Here is a 25636-nt window from a genome sequence, read left to right as displayed (position 1 = left end):
TTTTTAATCAAAGAATAAGTTTTTTCAATCCTCATCTTTTGCTTGGATCTTCAGATCCTCTGTAAATTAGATTTCAGGAATATCACTTCTTGGAGGTACATTTAGTTAGAACAATTTATCTGATAGTTAGAACAATCAGTGAAACAACTAGCCTCCAGAAGTTGTGGGTGTTCTAGCACTGGAGGTTTTTAAAAAGAGATTGGACAACCATTTGTCTGAAATGTCCTGCTTCAGCAGAAGGTTGGACTAGAAGACCTCCAAGGTCCAACTCTGTTATTCTGGGTTTTTTTTAGATGGGAAAGACCTTTATCACGTTAACTTCCTATTAAACTGATTTATTGCTCATACCCAGTGGTGGGATCAGCCAGTTTGCACTGGTTCGGCAGAACCGATACCAAATTTTTGTTGAGTTCAGTGAAATGGTTATAATAAATCTATGTTTTCCGGAACACGTCTGGTTTTCATTCAACTTCCTTCCAGGTGGAAAAAAAAACCCCTCCTGAAAAGTCCAAGAGGGAAGTGATGGAAACCAAACGGAGATGCAGCACCTTCGATCATGTCACTCAGGAGAAAACTAGGTGGTGCCTCTCAGACGTAATTTCAAGAATACATGCTTCATCTCTCTAGTTTCCCGATTGGGTGCATATGGACAAGGGGGCAAGGCCACCAACTACTACCTTTCAGTATATCATTTTTATATATATTTAAATTGGTCATTAGGGCAGAAATCTGGTTGTTAAATTATTTGAATCCCACCACTGCTCATACCTATGCACAGGATCTAGTCAACTAATAGCCAGTACTATGTGGGCTCTAGATAAGGGTTAAGGGAATTCAAGAACAGTTGGATTTAGTCTGCTTGTGGCAAGGTAGAGACTACCATAGGCTGATTCCTCTTTGACTCTGCCCCAGTGCTCTGCCATTCCTTTTCCTACATCATTCCTGAGGCAGAAATTTGAATTGATGAGAGCATCTTTGCAGGATATTGGGTGTTCTGCTTCATGTGCATCACCCAGGAGCTATGGACACAACAGAAATCTCATAAAAAGTCCACCTAAAAAAGCAAATTGATCTCATGACTATATTGAAGTGAAATTGACCACCTACTTTTTAAACTATATCTTTATATAATTAAAAATTGCAACCAATCATCTAAAACTTCACATTACTTTTTGAAAGTCCTAACTGATGTTAGTGGGCTTCTCTTCAATTATTCTACAGTATTAGCTTACTTGCTATAATGTTATAAAATCTTCATGAAGAGTTCAGCTTCCCACATCAGAAAGTAGAAAGCCATAAAGCATTCTCAAACAATCTATATTTGAAATTTCAGTAATACATTCATAAAGCGCACAAATACAGTTTGATCCAGTTTGTTAAGCATACTGTCTATTCTTTTTGAATTTTATTACCCGTTTGTACCTTTGCAATATTCATAACTTTCTGATGCATACAGAAGTACAACATTTTATGTCCTTGTGAAATGATCACAAGAAGACCTGTGTGGAATAATACTCTGGTCTAGGTAAAGATGTTTCACTCAAAAAGTACAGTTTGGGGGAATGATAAATCCATTCATAGGATTCTCTCCCCAGTGAGATGCAAAGCAAGAGGAAAATGACAAAGACAAAAGTAGTTAATCCAGACTGTTAGAATGGCTTTATGAAACTCTTAACCTTTGTGATAATCCTATTTTCTTCTTTTTAAATCCATAGTTTCTGATTGTGTAATTACACATATTAATCTGAGGGTTTTTATATTATCATCAGAGTACAAATTAAGAACATTAACCAATTCTATTTTTTGTTAATTTTGAACAACAATATTTATATAGCTTTCCACAATTCTTCAAAGCACTTCACATGGATAATCTAAATACAGAATTCAGTGGAATGGTTGCCTCCGGAAGTTGTGGGTGCTCCATCACTGGAGATTTTTAAGGAGAGAGTGGACAGCCATTTGTATGGAATGCTATAGGGTGTCTTGCTTGAGCAGGAAATTGGATTAGAAGACTTTCAAGATCTCTTCCAACTGTGTAATTCTATTGTTATTCTGTTATTCTGTAAATTCGGAATAGTGTCTTTCAATAGTTAAGAAATTGCTGTTCCTACAAATCTTGTCCTTCATAAGTATCTGTTGCAGTGAGAAAAACTTTCAAATATCACGTATTATTTTTCCTGACCTGATGCCTGCTTAAAAGTGTTGGGACTCAAATTCCTCAAATTTGGAATCTGGGCAATCTGGGAGTTGTAGATGCAGATTATTAGTGGAGCACAATGTTAGAGAAACACGCCTTATTGTGGAGCTTCTCAACCTTAGCAACTTTTCCAGATGTTGGACTTCAATTCCCAGAATTCCCTGCCTAGCTGCCAAGTTGTCAGGTTGAGAAACATTGTCTCATGGGTTTCTGAATGTCATTTGCTCTGCATTTATTCTTGCTATACACACGCATTAAGCTTTTTGTGGGCCAATGGGATTGGTAGGGAAAGCATTCATCAAGGCAGCAGAAAAACTCTTTTGTTTGCCAGAATGAAACACTGGGCTTCACCCAAACCACCCTCTTAATCAAGGTGCAGGAAGAACAAAATTAAATCCATGGATGAAATCACTGATGATATGGAAAATGCCATACTCCAGAAGTGAGGTACAATACAACATTAAAAAAAAACAAGAGGCAACTAATTTTAGGAAAAGAAGCACATCTGTGTAATGGGGTAGATTTACATATGTGAATACCAAGGTTGTCAGAAACAACTGTAATCATGAAACCAAAGTGGAAGTCCAGCTTGAGAGCCCCCTTTTTGTGCAAGGAGAAATCAGAAAGATCAATTTAAGCAGATACGCAGCTTGCTGAAAACTGAAGTGCATAAGTATAATATTTTCCTCCTTTTGTGTATCCCTGGAGGTCACAACATCACAGAGCAAAAAACATCTCCACCTCTAGAGATGGTTCTAAAGGCCTATGGGCACCCAAATTGGGCCTTTCTAAATCAGGATGTAGGAAATGACCCGGCTGAGTGAAGGCAGGTTTAAGTAAGCAACCCCTGTGCAGTCCTTCATGAGAGGCGAGGTTGGCTCTTCACAGCTGACCAGCATTGTGCCTGTTTCCTCTCTGCCCTATGCGTCCTTGGACTGGGATGTTTATGGACTCTACCTCCTCCTCATTGCTAAAGAACGGAAGCTGATCCTGGAGTCTCCTGGCCAACTTGCTGCAGCTGTGGCTCACCTTGTTCAGTCTCAGCCTGTTGCTCCTCTAATCAACCCAGCTGAGACTGGTCTGCTAGGCTAGCACTCTCCAAGCCCCAATCCAGGCCATCACTCAACTCTGCTCTTTCCTCCACAGACTCAAACTCACTCTCCTCTTCTGAACTTATGTCCAGAGAGGGGACCGGGACTGGATCCATGACATCAAGACTCCTAGCTGCCTACCACAGAGATTCACTGTGACCATTCCTAGCCCAAGGCAAAATATTCACTGGCAAATGACCAGGAGAGTTTCCCACAGACAGATCCATAATCTCCTTCATCCTCATTCTTTTAATTGATTCTGCTTCCAAATGGGCACTTCCCCTCATTGAAACCAATGACCCATCCTGGATAATTTCCCAAACTTCCGCACTATATTTAGAGAGCAATTTGGAGACCCTATTCAGATAGAGACATCGCATCCACCAGCTTCACTAGGGCAACAACCCTGTGAGATCATACTTTGAAGATGTATTGATTAAAATGAGCCAGTCTTAATAGCACAATTCAAGAGCAGGCTAAACAAGGATATAATTACACAACTGATACAAGGTATTTCTTGTAGTCCACAAGACCTCTACCTAGCCACTATAACAGCTGAGTCTTGACTAACATAATTTAGAGCATTTTTTGGCAGCACCAGCCTGCTGCTTCCAAAGCTGCCTCCTCCTGTCACTACCAGGAGCCTCCCTGACCCCTTGGATTTGGATGCTGAAGAGCCAATGCAAATCAGACTGGCCAGACAGGGCCCAAGGACAAAAGAGCAACAACAGTGCAGAGAGCTCGCCCTTTGTTTCTGTTGCTGAGAGCCTGGCCACATGTTCAAGAATTACCCTAATAACCACCCTAATGACCAACTTGGTCATTTTATGAATTGTGGACTTCGACTCCCAGAATTCCTCAGCCAGCGTGCCTGGCTGATGAATTCTGGGAGCTGAAGTCCACTAGTCATAAAAGGGCCAAGTTAGAAGGCCCCTGCCCTAGGAATCTGGATCCTCATTTGCATTTGCTGAAGCCTTATTATACTAAGGTTCAACAGATGCAAAGAGAGAAAATGGGAAAACCTAAGCGAATTTCCTATCATGTACTTTAACCCCATCAACCCCTTAAAAATGAATAGTTAAGTAAATATTAGATATCTAGAATTTCTGTGCACTCAGATTCAGGTAGTCAAAAAAGTCAGTCACATGGGTATAAAGTTCTGCCTTTTATGCATCACAAATGCCACATGTCCAACCCATGTAAATTTGCAGGGTTTCTAGGGTTGAATTACAAATAGCCAATGTTATATTCCTCCTGGGCCCTGAAACTCTCGTATGGTATTGTGGTTTGGTATGCTGGTCTGACAGCCGTGGACAGGAAAGTATTACAGAGGGTGGTGAGCACAGCACAAGACATTGTGGGCTGTCCCCTGACACCACTGGATGCCATTGCCAGGGCTCCCTGCCTTGGAAGAGTGAGGAAAATTCTCAGGGATGACTCCCACCCTGGTCGGTATCTCTTTACTCTCCTACCATCGGGTAGGAGATATAGGAGTATAGCCAGCCGTACCAACAGGCTGAAGAACAGCTTTTATCCATGGGTTGTTAGGCTTTTGAATGGGATATAATTTTATAAACTTTATGTATGATTGACTTGCGAGGCCGGTGTGTTGTACAATTAGCTCACATAGTAATAAGATGGAGGGTTTGTTGTCACTGTGAGTTGGGGGTGGGGGCACAAAGGGAGGCTCAGCCAATCTCAATGTATACATGGTTGTACTTTGACAATAAAGGTTCATTCATTCGTTGATACTTTAGGTTATTGTACTGGTTTCATATATATGAAGTACAGCTACATATATATTGCTATGGACCATTGAGTCCTGCTCCCATTGCATAAAGATTACACAAATTCTTTGTGAACAGCATGCCTTTATTTTTATTTTCTGAACATTTTTCTTACTGAATGCATTCTGCAGAAAAATACAATTTAGCAGGTACTTCAATGCCATACAGTAAAATTACTGAAGGAGCAAACAACAAAACAGACCAAATCATGCATAGTTCAGACATGAAAGATAGATATCCTTGTGGCAGAAAATCTTTCAATTTATTACCTAAACTACAAAATGGATTTATTCCCCCCCTTCCCTAATGATACCAGTTCATCAGTTTCTATCTCATTCCACTAAGCCTCAATTCAAGCAATCAAAGTTTCATCCCCTCTTCCCTGATATATATTCCATGTGCATTTTTTTCAGCTGTATCACAACTGAAATGTCATCTGTTCTAGCTTTGGCATGCAGAATCAGTCCTCCTCCTCAAAAACAGCTACTGCATAATGTCCAGCTGGAATGTACACAGCAGTTTCTACCTCTCCTCCACCCTTGCTTGGCTTCTGGAAATGGATCTCCAGAGCTTCACACATCATCTCCCTCTCTAAGACATCTGGAATCTCTGTCAGCAGGACGGTACGAGCACAGAAAGAAGGATGGAGCTGCGGTGGAGAGAAAAAATGGAGATAAATGTAAAGCCAAGAACAAGTTGCTAAAACAAAAACAAGACTCAAAAGATTTTGGTTTATGGATTGGATAGTCAGTGTCCTCTCCTTTAAATTAGGGTTTTTGATATGAGAGGGTTGAATATCCAATTCATATGCAAGACAGGCCCATTCTACAGTAATTTTAATGGACCACAGAATGTCTTTTAAATTCTTCAACTGGCACCAATATGGAAAGATACCTACCACATTTGCATTATACAATTAAATGTATGGGTCTTATGGAATCACTTTTGCTCAACTTTTGAAGAGTTTTAAACTGAGCTAATGGAAACCTTTTCTTCTTCTCCTTTATATACCATTTTTCTGTGGAATTATTGCTGCTATAAGGTATCAGAATTTTTGTGTTGAGAAGGAAAATCTCTCTCAAATTAGGGCCAGAGATGGCTATTGTTTAGGGCAGAGCCTCCCTAAGAATAGTGTCTGTCTCTGTGTCAAGAACTGCATGTATAAAAGGGCAGAGCTTCAATTGCGAAGTTGCACCTGCTTTCTTGTAGCTTTTAACTCTAGAGAAACTCATGCCCCCCAAGTTGATGTGGCTCCCAGAAATCTTCAAACATTTGATGCCAAGTTGTAATTTTTACAATGAGAGAGAGAAAGAAAATGATTCAATGTATGACTGGCAAGTAATCATGAGAAGGATATATATTTTAAATTAAAGTTAAACATAAATGAAACTAAATTTCCTTCTGCCCCACCCATTACTTTTGGAAAACATCGCTGTAATTTTTGGATGGGGGAGCACAGTTTGCTTCAGGAAAGGAGAATGCACTGTGTCTCTGTCATTGTTTTCCCCTCACCTGTAAATCTGCAATTTCCCCATGTAAGCAATGTGATGCCTTGATCTGATGGGTCTCCTTTCCAAGCGGCACCTGGAACAGCCCTTTTTCAACTATGCGCTCAGCCACTGTAAGAGAGGGAAAAAAAGCCTGTGTTGAAATCTGTAACAGGACCTGTCCCCCAGATATCTGTACTGGTGCAAGACAAAGCACATTCTACTGATAACAAAGTACAATGTTGCTGGGTTTATTTCAGTTTTGTGCCCACCTCTTTCCATTTAGAAGAAAAATAAATCTGCTTGCATGGAGAAGTAAAGCAGAAAGAAAAATGGAAAAACATGCTAAAAAAAACTAAACGCTTATGGGATGTTCAAACAAAAATGCTGAAATTAAAAAGCTTTCAAGAATTACTAAACATTGTAATGTTCTAAAAATATATAGATAGATAAAATTAGAAATACTCCAGTTCACCTGTCTCATGAAGAAGATTAACCAAAAAAACTTTTAAAAGTGTTAAAGTTAAGAGACATTGAATAAGATGGAATGTAGTGAGCAAGGGAAAAGTTAATAAAATACAAGGAATGAGATTTAAGTGAGGAAATGGAAGTCATTCTCATACTAAATAATACAACACTGCAGCTCTACATGTAGTCCTTGTTTAGCAATTGCCTTGTTTAGTGACCCTTCAAAATTACTATGGTGGTGAAAAAGTAATTTTATCACCAGGTCCTGCATTTAAAACTGAAGCTCTGTAAAGAAAAGGCAAACTGAAGTAAGATCATAAGCACAGTGGTGGTGTCACTTATGACGAAGCTGCCGGTGATCGCTAAACAAAGACTATGTGTAATTACTACTATAGGATAATGCAGGGGCGGCAGTACCAGTGATTGTTTAAAAAAAGGGTTATGATAAAGATGCAGAGGAATCTATTGATGGCTCAATACTCCGAAGCTAGAAAATTTCCTGTTCCATGCTCTAACCAAGAGTGGATGGTGGCTCTTACAATTCTCAATCTGCTCGTGTGCTTCACTGGAAGTATCTTAGGACAAATACATAATCAGGGTTTAGTCCAGGAGATGATATAACCATGAGCCTCTCAATTTGTGGAAGGAATGTTACTCTCCCCAAGACACATGATGCACATAATCTCCCTTTTATCACATTTTCTCTTACCTCCATCATCCACAAAAGTCAGTACTATATTATCTGAATTTGTGAGCTGTTCCAGATGATCCACCTCACCCCCTTGGTTCTTCCGCTTGCTGAAAAACAGAGCTAGCTTGTCGTAGAGCTGGTCTTTGGGTACAGAGAAGGCAGAAAACCCAGATAATAGCACTTGATGGGAACTCTGCTTCAGGGAGATCTGCTGGGGACAGAAGGGAAAAAGTGTTGAGAAAGTAGAATTGTAAGAATAGTATAGCATTATTATTTTTGTTGTTGTTGGTCACACAGTCAACCAGATGTTCAGACTGGATTTAATATTTTTGTCTACCTATCAAGTTCTTTGTAAGGACCTGGGATAGGCAGATCTGGATGCTTGATTGTGTTACAGATGTCATCACAGGATGTAAGCTGTTCCAAATAAAGCTGCCTTTTGTGATTGACTGATGGTGAATTTGTCAGTGCTGATTATGTTTGTCATTTGTTGTTGTTGTTATTGTCTGCTGCACAATCGGCCAGATTTTCAGACTGGATTTGGCATTTTGTCTACCTATCGAGTTCTTTCCAAGGACCTGGGATAGGCAGATTTGGATGTTTGATGATGTTACAGATATTATTGCAGGCTGTAACCTGTTCCAAGTAAAACTGCCTTTCATGATTGGCTGATAATGAATTTGTCAATGCTGATGGTGTTCAAGTGGTACTCCAGTTGTTTTGGGATTACACCTAAGGCATCTATTACTATTGGTACTCACTTTGCTTGCTTCTGCCACTGTCTTTCTATTTGTAAGTCTTTCTATTTGGCTATTGTTTCCAGTTCTTTCTGTTCTATTCTGCTGCCTCCATGTACTGCAATGTCCACAATTCAGACTTTTTTGTCTTTCTTCTCGACAATTGTTAAATCTGGGGTGTTAAGTGGCAGGTAGCTGTCAGTGTGAATTCTAAAGTCCCAGAGCAATGTAGCTTTTTATTTTCTATGACTTATGGCCCATCAGTTCTTGCTTGCAGGCAAATGATATTTCTCGCAGATCTTCCAATGCACCATTGTTGCTACTTTGTCATGCCGCTGCTTACAGTCAGTCTGGGTGATCTTCTTGCAGCAGCTTGCCAGGTGGTCCACTGTTTCTTCAGCTTCCTTGCATAAGTGGCACTTACTGTCTTTTGCTCTCTTCTCTCTTCTGGCTTTGTATGGATCTATTCTTAAGGCTTGTGCAGCCAGAATTTGTCCCTCGGTCTCTTTCTTCAACTTTCCTGCTCTTAGCCATTGCCAGGTCTTGTTATTATTTGCTTTCCCTGCTATTTTTTATGTACTGGCCATGTCGTGTTGTTGTTGTTGTTGTTATTGTTGTTGTTGTTGTTGTTGTTATTATTATTATTATTATTATTATTATTATTATTATTATTATTATTATTATTATTATTATTATTATTGTCATTGCTGTGGTTTTGTGTTGCCATTAATAGGGATTTTTTAGAGCTTAAGAAAACAAAACCATGTAACTGGTTATAGAAGAATGTAAAGCAAGGGAATAACTTCTCTGCTCTCCAGAATGATATTTTCGAACAGTGATATCTGATCATTTAAGAAAGTACAATGTGGAATGGAGCATACAATTCAGTTTTCAGTCTAAAGTTTCATTTGATTTGACTCCCTGCATCCTGGAAAGGTGGGCAGCCCCAAATGAAACAGCAGATGCAGAAAAAAGATAAGAATGGATTTTCAGTAGTTGGACCAAGGCTTTAATGCTCATTGCCTTGGCTTTCTCCATAGGTAATACATGGAAAATAAGTTACCAAAAATTAAAATTCAAACAAGCTATGCAAGTGATAAGGAAAATGTATAACTTTGCAGTTTGAAAATTCAAGGGGAACATTTTTGCTTTATTTTCATTTGACTGCTAGCCGTCTTTTTTCCAAACACCTACATCTCACCATGTGATTAGATGTACCTACCAACATTCTCTCTTCAACTCATTTATTACGGGACTGAAGCAATAAAAAAGACCAGTTTGGATCTCTTTAATCGCAGATTAGATAGATGGGATGAGAAGACAATGAAAAAACAGTATTACTTGCAGTTAGAGTCCCTTTCTACATTAAACCCTCCAATGCATGCATTCCTCCATGATCAAAGGCTACAGAACTCACCTTTAAGAATAAGGGCAGCATCAGTGTTATAGCTTCAGCCTTCACGTGCACATAGCTCCATTCGTCTAGCTGAATGCAATGTTGTCCCATTTGGATGATCCTCCTGGCAACTAATGGGGAGAAGCCAGGGACGAGACATATTCAAACCAAACCAGTCTCCTCTATCTGCATCTCTTGTGTCAGTTCAACAATCCCTACCTAATTTCCTTATTCAGAATTTTTGGACCATCTCATTGCTTGAATGGGTATGCAGGATTTGGGGTTGTTTGTTTATCAGGGAAATCAATACATGATGGAATGAAAAAAAATGATTTTTTTTAAAAAGTACACAATGTTAGTACCAAAAGTACAAAAGAGAGGGCTCATGAATTTGCAACTTGTGCTTTAAATGCATTTTCCTTTGTGGATTCTTTTTTTTTGTTTTTAATCTTTGGAAAATACCTGGATCACTGTGCAAGACCAAGCAATGGTGCCCAGGACGTGTAAAGGGGTCACTGCACTGATCAGAATATCCCTCCCAAATTCTCTAACAGCACTCAATCTTAGTTCTTACTGACATACAGACTGTTTTTGTACTTTAGGTAAGATCATTTCCTCTGAATAGAAAATAAGTTGTTTGAATGAAAAGCTACAATACACCATTTCTACAAGTAGAAAAGCTTTTCTTATTATTATTTCTTTGTTTTGGTATAGAGCAATATCACCAAAGTAGACACTGATGGAAATGATACAGATCAGATTAAGAGAGCTATTAAAATCCACGCGATACTTCTCTTTCATTTCTTCCACTTAATATTTTTCCTCCAATTTTAAAGGAATGAGTGTTACTACTTAAGGCTAAATAAAGGCTCCATGGCAAAGTAAGTCTGAACTAATAACTTAATTGATCTAAAGTCAACATAAATCACGTGCTTACAGTTTTTTAACCCCCACCCCTCCAAACAAGTTCCTATTCTTTACTTCCACTATGAATCACAACTACATGCTGCTGATAAAAAGAACCAGAATGTCATTTTTGAAGTGTTGTTCCTACCTTCAGGATCCTCAAAAGTGATGAGAGCTGATCCCCCAAGTACAGGGTATCGGATCTGGGACATGAAAGTCAGCATTTCTGGAAAGCTGTCCATCTTTTCCTTTCCCACATGACCTTTGAACACCATTTCTCTGTTTGGAAGAGCAGCTGGCACCTGGGCAATGCAAAGTTGTATACATTTAACAGAGAATCTTGAGACATTGTCCCCTGTGCAATAGGTTTACTTGTTCCTTGAGCGCTAGCACACAAATTGGGACTCAAGACACAAAAGTAATTACACCAAATGTTTTAGCCTCCTGAGAAATATGGTTTATAAGGCAGAAAATGTGACTGACATACATGTCAAGTCCCAATAATTTTTTTTTAATCCCATTTATATCCCGCCCTTCTCGGAAGACTCAGGGAGGCTTACAATTTAAAGCACAAATCAATGTGCTTAGCAATAAATGGTTATTGGGTCGACTTCATCGATAGATATTAGATTTCTATACTTGAGATTTTTTAAAGAAACAATGGTGTAAAATAGTCATATACTAAATATAGCAAGTATAGATAATAAAGTTTATAATTATTTGTAGACGCACTGTGCAAGAGGGAGAATTTACAAGATTGATTTGAGACATATTTCTCAATATTCAACCAGGGTGGGTTGATGTATATTTAATGTTGATTCTATTTCGGTTGTGCACATTTTTATTATTACTTTCTTTTTTGTCTTGTTGGTAATTTTTGTCGTTCTTTTTATTATCTTTGTAGTTGTTTATTTTATATGTAACATCTTATCTTTGAGATAAATACAAACATGTAATAGAAAAAAGAAAGTGGTTTGGAGAATTCCTCCAAATGGAGAAATCTGAAAAAGAATTCTGGCTGAGGTTTTGGATAATTTGTATAGCTTTGGGCCAAATCTTGCCTATAGGAATTTAAATAAAATAAAATGTTTTTGCAGATACCGTAAGAATTTCTTCCTGGGCTGCACTGAGCTGTTTCAATTCATATTCCAATGCCTGTTTTTCTTGCATTAGCTGGTTTGAATCCTTCTTTCCCAACTGAAGCATTTTCTGCAGAGAAGAAGGTAGATCACTAAATCAGAACAAGTGGCACTTCTTTGCTACTGGATGGCAGTCCAAAGATGCACTACTGTTTTCTCTGAGAAAACAGATTACAATCTATCAACTTCCACAGCTACAACATTGAAATTGGCCTCTCCAGGGCTTCACCTTGTGACAAGAGGCCTGAGCTAGAGAATCTGTCAGGAACAATTTTGGAGATAATAGAATGTGGGAAACAATGGCTGTATTTGCCTCATACCCTGAACTACAAATTAACTAAGTACATTTTAGTTAAGTGTATTTTGCAAATTTAACTGTGTCCTTTATTGGCTTACTGGGTCCTATGAACCTACAAAACTGGGTTGAGCAAGCCATGATTAAACACAGGCAAGTGATTAAACACAGACTGGCATAGTTATTTGGAATATGAGGTGGATCAAGCTTTTCTGCTATTAAACAGAAGATGGCACATCTTCCCTGCTACAGGCCTGCAAAGTTTCATTTCTATATCAGAAATTATGACTTCTGATATATTCCAACTAGAATGTCTAGTTGCTATAAGTGGGATGGCATGGATTTTACCCAATTGTCTGCAAGCAAAAGCTTGCAATATGCATTTTCAATAACTGGGGGAAATTCTAATTTGTGCCAAAGTTCTTAAGAAAAATTCTAGAGATGAGAAGATCAAGGTCTTAGAAGTCTCCACCTCAAATTTATTCATCCAGTGGCTGCAAGAAGGTTTTTTTTTGTAAAATAGGCAACAATGTAACTGAAACAATATAAGCATATAAATTACAACATTAACTTCTTTCAAGCGTTGTCAAAATGTTTCTTTTAAATTAAAAATGTACAGAGTCTATTTTTAAAATGTGGCACGTTAGAGCTACTATAGTGGGCCTCATGCTCACATCCTGGAGATTTCTGTAGGCAGTCAGAAGTAATATAATGATGAAGTCAACATGCTCTTCCATTAAAAGTTTAAAATCAAAATTTACAGGAAGGTTATACATAATTCTTGATTTAAAATGGTCATACCTGGAAGGAGCGTTCCCGGGCCTTGGCCTCATTTTCAGCTTCAAGAAGATTTCGACTAAGAAGCTCATATTCTTCTTTGAATTTGGCCAAGTCCTGCTCACTTGCCATTATGTTTGCCTCCAAGGATAAGCAATCTTCTTCAAAAGTTTTCCATATATCCTGAAGTTGAAAAGACAACCAAACGGCAATGAAAAATTTTCTCTCGTGCTTAAACTGTGATAAAGTTAATTTAAGTGGATGGCTAAAGAGAATCTATTAAGAACAACACTATATTCCTGGTTCAACAAGAGGAATCAAAACATGGAATATTAATGATGAGGTATGTCTAGTGAACCTCAATTGTTACCAAGCACTCAAACTTGACCTATAGGTAGGAGTGTAGATGAAGGTTTCTGAGGAATCACTGAATACCCACATATTTCATTCAAACCACTAAAGATAACCCTCCTCTCCAAATAAAATACCTGGCACCTTTTAATCTCATTCAAGATTTGGTCCATTGTCATCTTCCAAGGTCCACTTTCAGCAAATTGTCACTAGCCAAGTGGATGAAGAATTCCTGTGGACCAAAAGAAGCTTCACAGCCTTCTTCCTACAAAGAAAATATGAAGATGACCACAAAGGAATGGGCAAGAGAGCTGAAGGGAAGGGAGAATTCTCCACACGTAGAAGCATAAGAAAATTTAAAAGGATGGAGAGAATAGTCACTGATACTTTAAAAGCCTAACATAAAGTGTAAGCATTCTATAACCCAATTCCACTATGAATAATTTATAGTGAAACTGTTTCCATCTTTCATGATGATAAAGGAAACAAACAAATAAACAAACAAAAAACCCAATTCTTTTTTCCACACATAATCACTGAATGTTTTTACAATTGTTACCAAACACATCACTATTTTGCACTCTTTCATATAAGCCAGGATCCATAACATGAATTTCTTGCACAGTTTTCACCTTATTAATTATATATAACTAATCAATCACTTGGCACTATCAAGTGACACTGGTTAGCAGTGCCAATTGATAACAACTTCAGGAAAAAATGAATACAAGAAGCTGTAGAGTACCAGGGCCTAAAGGAGGAATTAGAAAGTATTTGGAAAGTGAAGGCCAAAGTGTTGCCAGTGCTGGTAGGTGCACATTCAAGTCATTGACTCCTGAGCTGGAATGGCTCCAATAGATCCCAGGAACAACAGCAGAGCTCTCTCTCCAGAAAAATGCCATGCTAGGAACAATTAAGATATAGTATTGTGCAGAACACTCAAACTCCCAGGCCTCTGAGAGAGGACCCAACTTTGAGGAATTCCTTTCTCACACCTAGGGGTGGTATATGTCTTCCTAGCATAGATTGGAGAGAGAGAGAGAGAGAGAGAGAGAGAGAGAGAGAGACAGACAGACAGACAGACAGACAGACAGACAGAGATGATAGGTAGGTAGATAGTAGATAGCTAGATATAAATGTTTCAAGGACAAGATTTTCTGGCTGTCCTGTGTTCCTTTCACCAAAACCTAAGAAATAACTAAGGTTGCCAGCAGGGTTTCCTAAAAATTAATCTAAGATCTTGCAGTCAAGATATATCCAGATTCTACACACACACACACACACACACACACACACACACACCCCTTTTTAAAATGTATTTTTGTATTGGGTTTCTATATTAGTTTATCATTAATAAAACTATTGGAAAAAAGATGTGTTTTAGCTCATCCAGTTATTGCATGAATCCATTCCCAGAGATTTGTAATGCATGGCCATTAAATTCCTGGAAAGTGCAAGCCAAGTGAACTGTGGTTTAATCAGCAATTTTAATTTAATTATTTTTATCTATTTATCAGGGTTGGAACAGGAGATCCTAAAATGAGATTTCAGGCTCAATAGACCCAGATTCGACACAAAAACTACAGATGACAAAAATACAATAAATTCGTTTAAATTATTTTACTTATTTAATACATACAGTATAATGTAAGATGTAGAAGTTTCTTAGAAGTTTAAAATAAAAAAATCTAGAAATTCAAACAGGGAGTGAAAAACCTAAATCTGAGTTAAAAACCCAGCACTGGCAACTCTGAGCCCAACAGTTAATAAACAGTCTATTAATTGCTGTCCTGCAATTCTAATAATCCAAGCCATGCAGGCTAGTTAAAAATGAGCATTAACACACACACCCCCTCAGATTAGCAAGCTTTTTGGCCTGGAATACTCTTCCACTTCATCCTTGCTTTGGGCAAGAGAAAAGAGGAGGTCCCAACCCAAACATTAACCTCCCTCCCTCATAAGGAAGGTTCCAGGGTCTTGTGAACTGGTATCCTGAGATCACACCACAATCAAATGCTGGAGGATGAAACGCATAAAGGAGAATATTTGTAGCTTGGGGCTGAAATGAGGGGCTTTTTGTGCTGTCTGAGCTTGGTTGTTTTCTTGCCGACTTTTCATTATCTAAACTAAGTAGTATCTTCAGTGTTAGCACTGATGATGTTGTTACCTACTTTGAGTAATGAAACTGTGAAACTTTGGGTAATGAAGCTCAAAATGTCTGGAGATTCTCAGTCATCCAGGTCGTGATTGTCCCAAAGGTATTTTTTTAAAAAGGCAACTGGACATTCTGTGTTTTTTCCTTGAAGACATTTCACTTCTCATCCAAGAAGCAAAGCGAACTGAAGAAGCTTCTTGGGAGAGAAGCGGAACGAAAAGGAAAAAAAAAACAAAAAAAGTCCAGTTGCCTTTTGAAGAGCACTTCTGTGACAATACGTTCAGACACCACCAAAGACCGCCCCCCCCGCTCCCTCCCCAGGAATAAACTGCTTACAGCACCTTTCTTTCCCAACCTCTTCTGACCTAAGAATAAGAGCACCCCACTTTTCGGGAGGGTTATCGTGACTGGAGGAGAGATTAATACTGTCGCGGTCACGGAACGCAATTCTCCATTAAAAGAAAAGCGTGCTTTTTGTAGATCTTCGCAACTTTAGGGAAGAAAGGGAACTACTTGGTACTGCCCGTCCCAAACTCTTTACCTCCAAAATTCGTGGTGCTCGCTTCTCGAAGTTCGCTTCTACTTTCGATTCGACTCTCTCCCATCAGCCGCCTCCTTTGGGCAAGGTTCCCAGCTCATTGGGAAAGGAGACGGGTGTTTTACCAGAACTTTTCCAAAGCTATCTTTGTTTCTCAGCCCAGCGGGCTTTAATCAAAATCCTCCAAGTCAAATTCTACTTCGAAAGGATCCGAAAATCTACCCAGTTCGGGCTGAATGGACAATTTACACGCGTGCGCCTTCCGGAAAACCCTACTTCTCGCCCAGCGTTGGAACCGTATGTTAATTTCCAGGAAACGGATACTGAATCTCGACTTGTTTGGGTAGTTGGCCAAGTACTGCTTTCTTGTTCTTTTATTATTTGCCACCCAGGCGACTTTTGGAGGGCTTACAATATTAAAAACAATAAAACCATGAAAAATAGGTAATTCTAATCTTGTACATAAAACTAAAAAAGCAATACTCTTTTCCTGTCTAGTAATTGTTACTCAAGTGTGGCAGGAACTGGAATTCAACTCGTTTTAAGAACTTGTGATAGAAAAATTAAAGCTATAAACTCCCATTTTTACTTTACTTTTATCTGTTATGTTGCAAACTAATTCTCCATTTCCCTCTGCTGCTTTGCCCCACGTGTAAACTAGACTAACCTCAGGCTAATGCATGTCAAACACAGCTTTCAGCTGCCAATGTAGTTCTTTAATCCTATCCCAGAAAACAATGAAAAGCCCTTATCTAAAAAATGTTACTCAGTGCTACTCAAAAAAAACAATTTCTGCTTTTTAGTATCTCATTTACTCTAACCAGCAAATTTATTTGTACTAATAAATACTGAAGACCAAGATAAGCCCCAAGAAGAGCATAGTATAAATAAGGATCACACGCACATTATTACGGTATTTCCTATTAATGTATTCCCCATTCCATTATTGTTGCATCTAGGATACTGTTCAATACTGGAGATTTATTTTTGTCTATTCAATCTGAGAGTTTACAGCTCTTCAGAATTCACTTAAATCATAATTAGGAGATCTCAAATTTGTCCCAACACATATTATAATCAGACCACTCTTCATGTATTCTACTCTTTACTGTACTTTGACAACGTATTGCTACCAGATCTGGGGAAAAAGCAGGGGTGTCAAACTCAATTTCATTGAGGGCCACATCAGCATTGCAATTGCCCTCAGGGGGCCGGGTGGGCGTGGCCTGGGTGGGCGTGGCTAAAGTGCGTATGTCTTACTGGGTGGGCATGGCCAACTCTACATGGTTCACATCAAGGGTGCCTATGGGGGCCTGGGCAGGAGTGGGACAGATCTGAGGGTCGCTGGGCCAGGGCCAAGGCAGTGGGGGCCGTTCCCTCACTGTTTCCAGGATGGCTTCGGGGGCCGCATGAAACCACTCTGCGGGCTGGATCCGGCCCCCGGGCCTTGTGTTTGACATGTCTGCTGTAAAGCAAACTCTATTGCCTACTTTGGTCAACTGGATTTCTGCGGGCTAGTTCTGGTAGCCTAATTCTAACTAACCTACGAAGGAGGAAGCTTGAATACAATTACAGAGAAATAGGGTTTTCAAAAACATTTATTGGTTCAGTTGAAAGCAAATCAGAATCTGAGCTTCTGGAAAAACCACTTGTTCTTGCCTGTCTTGTATCTGAAAGAAAGAAAACATTTTGTTTATAGTTCTGCAAATCTCTGTGTAACGCATTAGCCGAAGCAATCACTTCATGTATTAAATGAACTAGGGAATGATGTATGATGGTTGACATTTTTAGGACTTGTAGACATCACATATTCAGAGGGGAACCAGTATGGAGGATTGATATAAAGCAAGAGACATTGTCAGAAGTTATAAAATCAGCCACATCGACCATCAGAACAGATGGTAAATTCCTTCTTAAACATTTCATTTATTAAAGGTAAAGGTTCCCCCGCACATGCGTGCTAGTCGTTTCCAACTCTAGGGTCTGGTGCTCATCTCCGTTTCAAAGCCGAAGAGCCAGCGCTTGTCCGAGGACGTCTCTGTGGTCGGCTGGCATGACTACACTCCAAAGGCGCACGGAACGCTGTTACCATCCCAACATAGTGGCCCCTATTTTACCACTTGCATTTTTACGTGCTTACGAACTGCTAGGTTGGCAGAAGCTGGGACGAGTAACAGGTGCTCACTGTTACGCGGCACTCGGGATTCGACCCGCCAAACTGCCGACCTTCTGATCGACAAGCTCAGCATCCTAACCCACTGAGCCACCGCGTCCCTTCCTTTATTAGGGCTACTCAAAGTACAGGTATCCTTGACTTACAATTCATTTAGTGACTGACTGAAGTTACAACAGCACCGAAGTGACTTATGACCAGTTTTCCCACTTATGACCATTGCAGTATCTCCAGTCACGTTATCAAAATTTGGATGCTTGGCAACTGGCATGTATTTATGACAGCTGCATTGTCCCAGTCATGTCATCACCATTGGTAAAACCCAGTTATAGCTTATATGAAATTATTTTGTATTCAGTTTTTCTTATTTTTTTTGCTCTATCAAAAATTAATGTTGCAGCTTGAATTCAACTAGAAACGTAACATCATTCCAAGATTCACCTTTCTTCAAATTTCACTTTGGCCTCTCGCCGTGCCTTACGTTTCAGGGCAGGATCTCTAAATACATCCTTGTTGACAATGGTTTTATCCAGGGGAATATCAACAGAGTACCTAAGCAAAACACAAGAGGTGGGGAAGTTACAAACCCAGGAGCATTTCTGCCCTCCTGGCTTTTCTTTCTTTCAGAGCACAGGAGAAAGGAGATTGAAACAGCTATTGCTCTTGGTGAAAAGAGTAAATTTAGCCGTACATACTTTCTTTTCCTCCCACATAATATTCTTCCGTACTTCCTTCTCCTTCCAACTCACCTGGTTGGCATCAAGTGGTTGTAATTGTAAACTTTAACAAAGGACTTGATTTTGGACCTTTTAGCAATCTTCTTCTTGCCCATACTGGCTGTTACTTTACGTGGGTAACGATCAATACCTGCCACCAAGGCATGGCTGTATGGGCGGTCTGAAGTGCCATCATCAATGTTCTGAAATAGAAACCCATTAGAATAGTCATCCTAAACAGCATCTACTACAATGTTTAACAATGATATTGATGGGTAATCAACTGTGACTTTATTCAGGAGGAAAAAAATAGTGCTATTTTTTGTGTTCCTGAACACGAATCTATTTGAATCCAGCCAATTTTAAAAAAGCATTCTGAACTCTTTCAGATGATCACTGCGCAATTACCATCCAAGTCTGTCTTTGCTTTACTTAGTTCAGAATTTACTACTCACTTTTATGGGTTTAAAGAATTTACATTATCATAAAATGTGCCTACATCTATCACTCCAATTTTCAATAGAAAACCATAATTAAGTGGAAAAATGAACTCTGCATCGACTTTGTTAAGACTGTATATACAGCTCAACTGAAATAATGTATCAATTTTAAATCATATCATACACAACTAGGCACAATATAAGCTTACTGACAGTCACTGAGCTCTCATCACTTTCTTAGATCACTTTAAATCAGAATTCTCAATTATGATATTCAAAGACCTTGATTTTCCACCTTTATTGTTACAGTTCCTGATACAGCTTAGTTTGTAACTCTTTATTAGACTGCAATATTTATTAAGGTTATGTAATTTTATAGTAGTACTTGTATGCTAACCTACAGTGGCTTTGGCTTGGTGTAAAGTGGCTTGGAAATGGTGATTTGTTTTTGAAATAAATAAAATCTAAGATAATACTAAGTGCATCCATTATTTTGGACAAAACTTTTAGAAAGCAAATTGGCAACACAGTCAATCTTGGAAAAATCAAAGCAAGATAAGACATTATTAACATTTAGATGGGAAACCATTAGTAAATTCCAAAGCTGTATTGTGGAGTATAGTAAAATATTCTGGAAGAAGGTGGTGGCAAACCACTTTCACACTGCTGCCCAAATGATTAAATGGATATGTTCATATGGTCATCCAGAGTTGAATTCAGGGAGACTTTACTAAACTACTTGGTGAAGAGATCCACCTTTCTCACCTTAACAATAACAGCTTTGCGTCCAGAATAGCGTCCAGCCAAAACAAGAACGACCTTCCCAGGTTTCATAAACTTGCCCATGTCTGAGAATAGCAAAGAAAAACTTAAAAATGAAATCACATACATATCACATCATTACTTGAAAGAACATAGCATTTTCTTTCCTTTAAGTCTATCTATAAAGTATCATTGATATATAAATATGGCTTTATCTGGGAGTGAGACAACCAGAATTTAAACGCAATGAGAGAAATGATCAACAATGGCTGGAAGTTTGATTACCAACAGGGTTAAGTTAACCTCGCAGAAGCGAGAGCCAAGGAATTAGTAAGGGCAATGCCGGCCCACAATAGGTTTTTATTTTTATTTAAAAACAGACAAAACATTTATTCTTGACGGCGGCAACTTTACCATGAACGCTGAAGAAAAACATCAGCCCTTAAGAGAATGTATTTCCTTCTCTAGTGCCGGTACACCCCAGACCACGAGAAACGAAGTCCTCTATCATAGCTACTCAACTGCATCTTCATATTTCTAAATCTCCCACACTATCAGAGACATAACTATTCTTCAGTTGTCCCACCAACCTGACTTTCCAAACGGTTTGAGAGGATTACAACAGATTGTTTCCCAGCGGCTACGCCAACCTTACCGAAGGATCTTCGTCTATGGGACGAAGCCGGAAAAGGAGAGCATGCAACTTCCGCCGACCTTTCACCCTACTGAACACATTGCGCACGCGCACTTTCGTTCAGCGCATAGGCGCATGAGCGACTGATTTGAGGTTTCCGTTACCGGAGTATTTGAAAAGCAGTCTCTTTCGTTTTTTTTTCTAAGTTAACTAGTCTACCCACAAGTGATGATAGTAAACTAAGTAATTCCTGTGCCATTCTTTTCTCATACTTTGTGTGAACGTTATCGTTCGAATTAAGCATTTAAAGCGGAAAGTCAGATTTCGAGAGGAGCCAAATCTAGAATGACAATTGATTCCATTTGTTAATAATTTTTTTTAAAAAAACATGGTAATACAAACCAGCGTCAGGTAACTCAGGAACTCATTTCCCCCCTTTTCATATTGTATGTTAAACCAAGGGAAGAGTTAGTGCAACGTAAATAGTGCGATCAATTTATTTAAAACATTTCCTAAACACTTTTGCCATAGAAAAAAGGCAACCCTAGCCCTATTGGCTCAAAAACAATTTAGAAATTTGCTGAGCAGTGTTGGGGATAATAGATGATAATAACCTATCAGTCAGAGAAGGCTGAACTATCGTGATTATGCTTAATAATTATTTTGTTTATTTTTGCCAAAGCAAGACATTTTCACTGCTCCCGAATGATTTGCATTTAAGTCATTTCTGAAATAAATTGAAGAATGATGTTTAAATGTTGAATACACCTTATATGTTGAAATATATATTTAAATATGCAAATCATTACACTTTGTATATTAAAAGTAAATCTTTTGCTTCAACAGTTTTTAGATAACCTTTATTGTCATTTTTTACTGTGAGCACATTGGCACACATTGAAAATGAAATTTAGTTACTTGCTCTCAAAGTGTACACATGCATAACCAGTGCTTTTTTTGTAAAAGAAAAAGATGCCGGAACTCACACATGTCATACAACCCGCCTTGCCTATCCTACAAGGTTCCATCCAAAAAAGGTGCCGGAACTCCGTTCTGAGCGTTCTATGAGAAAAAAAGCCCTGTGCATGCTACATATACAATGTATGTATAAACCTACACTCTTACATATAAATATTAATCACTGTCCATCTTGAATACATGGCCACAGGATTGGAAAAGATCAGTTTACATTCCAATTCCAAAGAAAGGCAGTGCCAAAGAATGTTCAAACTATCGCACCATTGCACTCATTTCTCATGCTAGTAAAGTTATGCTTAAAATCCTACAAGCTAGACTCCAGCAGTATGTGGATCGAGAACTACCAGAAGTACAAGCAGGATTTCAAAGAGGCAGAGGAGGTAAAGCAAATTAGAGATCAAGGTCAAGCACATATAAAAAGGATATATATTGCATTGATAGAAATTGATTCAGAGACGGAACTTGTTAAAGATTGTATGATAAAGTGGGCTCAGAATTTTCAAGAAGTTATTACAATGGATACTTGGGAAAAGATCTGGGTTAGAAATGTAAAATTTACACAGGCCCAAAATTTAAGAGAGAATTTTTATAAAATGTTTTATAGGTGGCACTTAGATCCTAAAAAATTAGCAAGTATGTATCCGAACTGCCAGCCCAAATGTTGGAGGTGTGGTTGTGAGGATGCAACGTATTTTCATATATGGTGGACTTGTAAAAAGGTTAAAGCTTTTTGGATTAAAATTTGGTGGAACGTGCAAAAAATATTCAAGAAAAGGATAAAGTTTTCTCCGCAACTGTTTTTATTGGGTATTATCACAGACACCACCGTTGTGGACATTAAGTTGATGTTGAATTTAATTACGGCAGCGAGACTTTTAGTAGCGCAATATTGGAAGAAGGAAGAACTGCCGACTATAGAAGAATGGACTTTAAAAGTTTCTAACTTGGCGGAAATGGCAAAGATCTCAGCGTATTTGAAAGACCAATCGCAACAGAGATACATTGTGGAGTGGAAGAGATGGATTGATTACATCCAGAATAAATATGGGACTAAAAAGTTTCATTTAGCATTTGAATAAGTAGCGGATATATATGATGTATAACTAGCTTGTAGTTATTTTACTAAGAGTTAAAAGTGCGATAGAATTTAATATTTTATTGTTGTTTGCATATTTTAGATTATGTTTGTTTGTATTTTTATACCCTGTATTTTGCTCTGGGAAGTCGGGGAGGGGGGAGGGGAGGGGAGGGTTGGGGGGGGTTGGGGAGAGGGGAAGGGGGAGGAGGGGGGGTTGTATTCAAAAATGTATTGTAAAACTTTTCAATTAAAAAAAAAACAAAGAGGCAGAGGAACTAGAGATCAAATTGCCAACATACACTGGATCAGTGCTTTTTTGTAAAAGAAAAAGGTGCCGGAACTCACACATGTCATACAACCCGCCTTGTTTATCCTACAAGGTTCCATCCAAAAAAGGTGCCGGAACTCCGTTCTGAGCGTTCTATGAGAAAAAAAGCCCTGCGCTGGATCATGGAGAAAGCTAGAGTTCCAGAAAAACATCTACTTCTGTTTCATTGACTATGCTAAAGCATTTGATTGTGTGGATCATAACAAACTGTGGCAAGTTCTTAAAGAGATGGGCGTACCAGACCATCTTATTTGTCTCTTGAGAAACCTATATGTGGGCCAAGAAGCAACAGTGAGAACTGGAGACGGAACCAATGATTGGTTCAAAATTGGGAAAGGAGTCCGGCAAGGCTGTATACTGTCACCCTGCCTATTTAACTTATATGCAGAGCACATCATGAGAAAGGCAGGGCTAGATGAATCAAAAGTTGGAATTACGATTGCCGGAAGAAATATCAACAACCTAAGATATGCAGATGATACCACTCTAATGGCAGAAAGTGAAGAAAAACTAAAGAGCCTCTTGTTGCGGGTGAAGAAGGAGAGTGCAAAACTTGGGTTGAAACTTAACATTAAGAAAACCAAGATCATGGCATCCAGCCCTCTCGATTCCTGGCAAATAGATGGGGAGGAAATGGAGGTAGTGACAGATTTTATTTCCCTGGGCTCTAAGATCATTGCAGATGGAGACTGTAGCCAAGAAATTAAAAGACGCTTGCTCCTCGGGAGGAAAGCCATGACAAATCTAAACAGCACACTAAAAAGCAGAGACATCACCCTGTCAACAAAAGTGTGTATAGTCAAGGCTATGGTCTTCCCAGTTGTAATGTATGGCAGTGAAAGTTGGACCATAAGAAAAGCCGAGCCCCAAAGAATTGAGGCCTTTGAGCTATGGTGCTGGAGAAGACTCCTGCAAGTCCCTTGGACTGCAAGGTGATCAAACCGGTCAGTCCTAGAGGAGATCAACCCTGACTGCTCTTTAGAAAGCCAGATCCTGAAGCTAAAACTCAAATACTTTGGCCACCTAATGAGAAGGAAGGACTCACTGGAAAAGAGCCTAATGCTGGGAAAGGTTGAGGGCAAGAGTAGAAAGGGACAACAGAGAATGAGGTGGCTGGATGGAGTCACTGAAGCAGTAGGCATGAGCTTAAATGGACTCCAGAAGATGGTAGAGGACAGGAAGGCCTGGAGGAACGTTGTCCATGGGGTCATGATGGGTCGGACACGACTTCGCAGCTAACAACATCTTGAATTCATAGCAGAAAGAGGAAGCTTTAGAGTTCCTGGATGTTCTGCTTTTGATACCATGAAGCCTCCTCCCGGAAAGTTAACAAAGAAAACAGGTCGTGAAGAGGATGTGTGGTGTCCCAGACAATCTTGAGGACCCTGTTCAAGCAGTGCTGATATGCTATGTCCTGGATGGAACGGAGGGAACTGCCAATGATCTTTTCAGCCATCCTCACAACTCTCTGCACCTCCTTCCTGTCTGAAGCAGTGATGCTTCCAAACCAGATTGTAATGCTGTATGACAGGATGGTCTCGATTGTCCCTCTGTAGAAAGTGATAAGGTCAGGGGAAGGAAGATGTACTTTTCTCATGCGAAAATGTTCTTTTTCACAACGTGTGCAAAATAGCAGCTGAAGAAATACATATTGTATTTGTTGTATAGAAGGATAAATTTGTGAATCAACAATCTTAACATCCATTTCCCATTTGTTTCCCTATCTCATTCAAATTGCTAAGGATTACTTAGCAATCTTTTCCATGAATCTTCTTATATAGCCAACAGAAAATTCCATCTGAAATACTGGAAACCCCTCAATTTTTTGGTAATCTTCCCTAATTTCTCAACTCTTTTTCACCCATGGCCCCTTTCTAATCTTTTTTCTCCTGTGCATTTCTGTCCAGCTTTTGGTATTGGATATGGACATGGGGCAGAAACTGGTGTATTTTTTTGTGTCAATAAGAAAATATTTGCACTTAGCTTTTTTATGGTTTCGTCAGCACACACCACGGCCACTCATTACATGCTTTTCACCTGTAGCCCTTTGCTCTAATTGAAAGCTTCTTTAAAGACTACTATGTTGTTTTAAGGTCAGTGAAACATACCATTTTCATTTTTTTTGTTAACGTCACCCATGTTGACTAAAAATTCAAATTGTTTGACACTGAACCTTTTGAAGATATGTCACTGCCAAAGTTCTGATGAACAATTTTAGTTTTATAACTACAAACCATTTTCACAACTCCAGCAGTTTGTTGGTGACTGTCTTAAAATGTATTTTTTTTACAAAGGAAATAGTGCAACATACTGCATTTCTTCCCTGTCCCTAGAAAATCAAATAAAGCAGGTTAAGCAGATCTTGCTGCAAAGGGTACTGTGAGCTTCATGTCAAAAAATCTCCATAGAAAGACGATAATAATTTTGCTTGCTATATATCATTTTTCAATATTCTATTGGAAAGATGTATCCATTTATTTCATACTTTGTGAAAGAGATCTATATAGTTTCT

General features: G+C 38.9%; 3 protein-coding genes across 6 annotated transcripts in view; all 3 read right to left on the bottom strand.

The window, feature by feature from the left end:
• Positions 1-25636, bottom strand: part of PSME3 (proteasome activator subunit 3) — a 449122-nt gene that overhangs the window by 225023 nt on the left and 198463 nt on the right. The window lies entirely within an intron of this gene.
• IFI35 (interferon induced protein 35) lies at positions 5146-16247 on the bottom strand. 3 transcript variants are annotated; one of them, XM_081345445.1, is made up of 9 exons: positions 16019-16247; positions 13460-13587; positions 12996-13154; positions 11862-11969; positions 10909-11062; positions 9876-9985; positions 7740-7932; positions 6588-6694; positions 5146-5724 (listed from the first exon to the last, which is right to left on the bottom strand). In XM_081345445.1, exons 2-9 carry the CDS (start codon positions 13499-13501, stop codon positions 5536-5538), a joined length of 1062 nt encoding a protein of 353 aa, XP_081201571.1. In that variant the 5' UTR covers positions 13502-13587; positions 16019-16247; the 3' UTR covers positions 5146-5535. The 3 variants fall into 3 exon arrangements, with proteins under 3 accessions (XP_081201571.1, XP_081201572.1, XP_081201573.1); XM_081345446.1 differs by having other exon boundaries at positions 7740-7929; XM_081345447.1 differs by having other exon boundaries at positions 13467-13587.
• Positions 17596-20819, bottom strand: RPL27 (ribosomal protein L27). 2 transcript variants are annotated; one of them, XM_081343560.1, is made up of 5 exons: positions 20762-20819; positions 20110-20192; positions 18938-19107; positions 18630-18740; positions 17596-17685 (listed from the first exon to the last, which is right to left on the bottom strand). In XM_081343560.1, exons 2-5 carry the CDS (start codon positions 20188-20190, stop codon positions 17637-17639), a joined length of 411 nt encoding a protein of 136 aa, XP_081199686.1. In that variant the 5' UTR covers positions 20191-20192; positions 20762-20819; the 3' UTR covers positions 17596-17636. The 2 variants fall into 2 exon arrangements, with proteins under 2 accessions (XP_081199686.1, XP_081199687.1); XM_081343561.1 differs by having other exon boundaries at positions 20697-20815.

Source organism: Vipera berus, assembly GCF_964194415.1.
Source record: "Vipera berus genome assembly, chromosome: Z".
Lineage (NCBI taxonomy): Eukaryota > Metazoa > Chordata > Lepidosauria > Squamata > Viperidae > Vipera > Vipera berus.
This window is presented reverse-complemented; position numbering and strand designations above follow the sequence as displayed.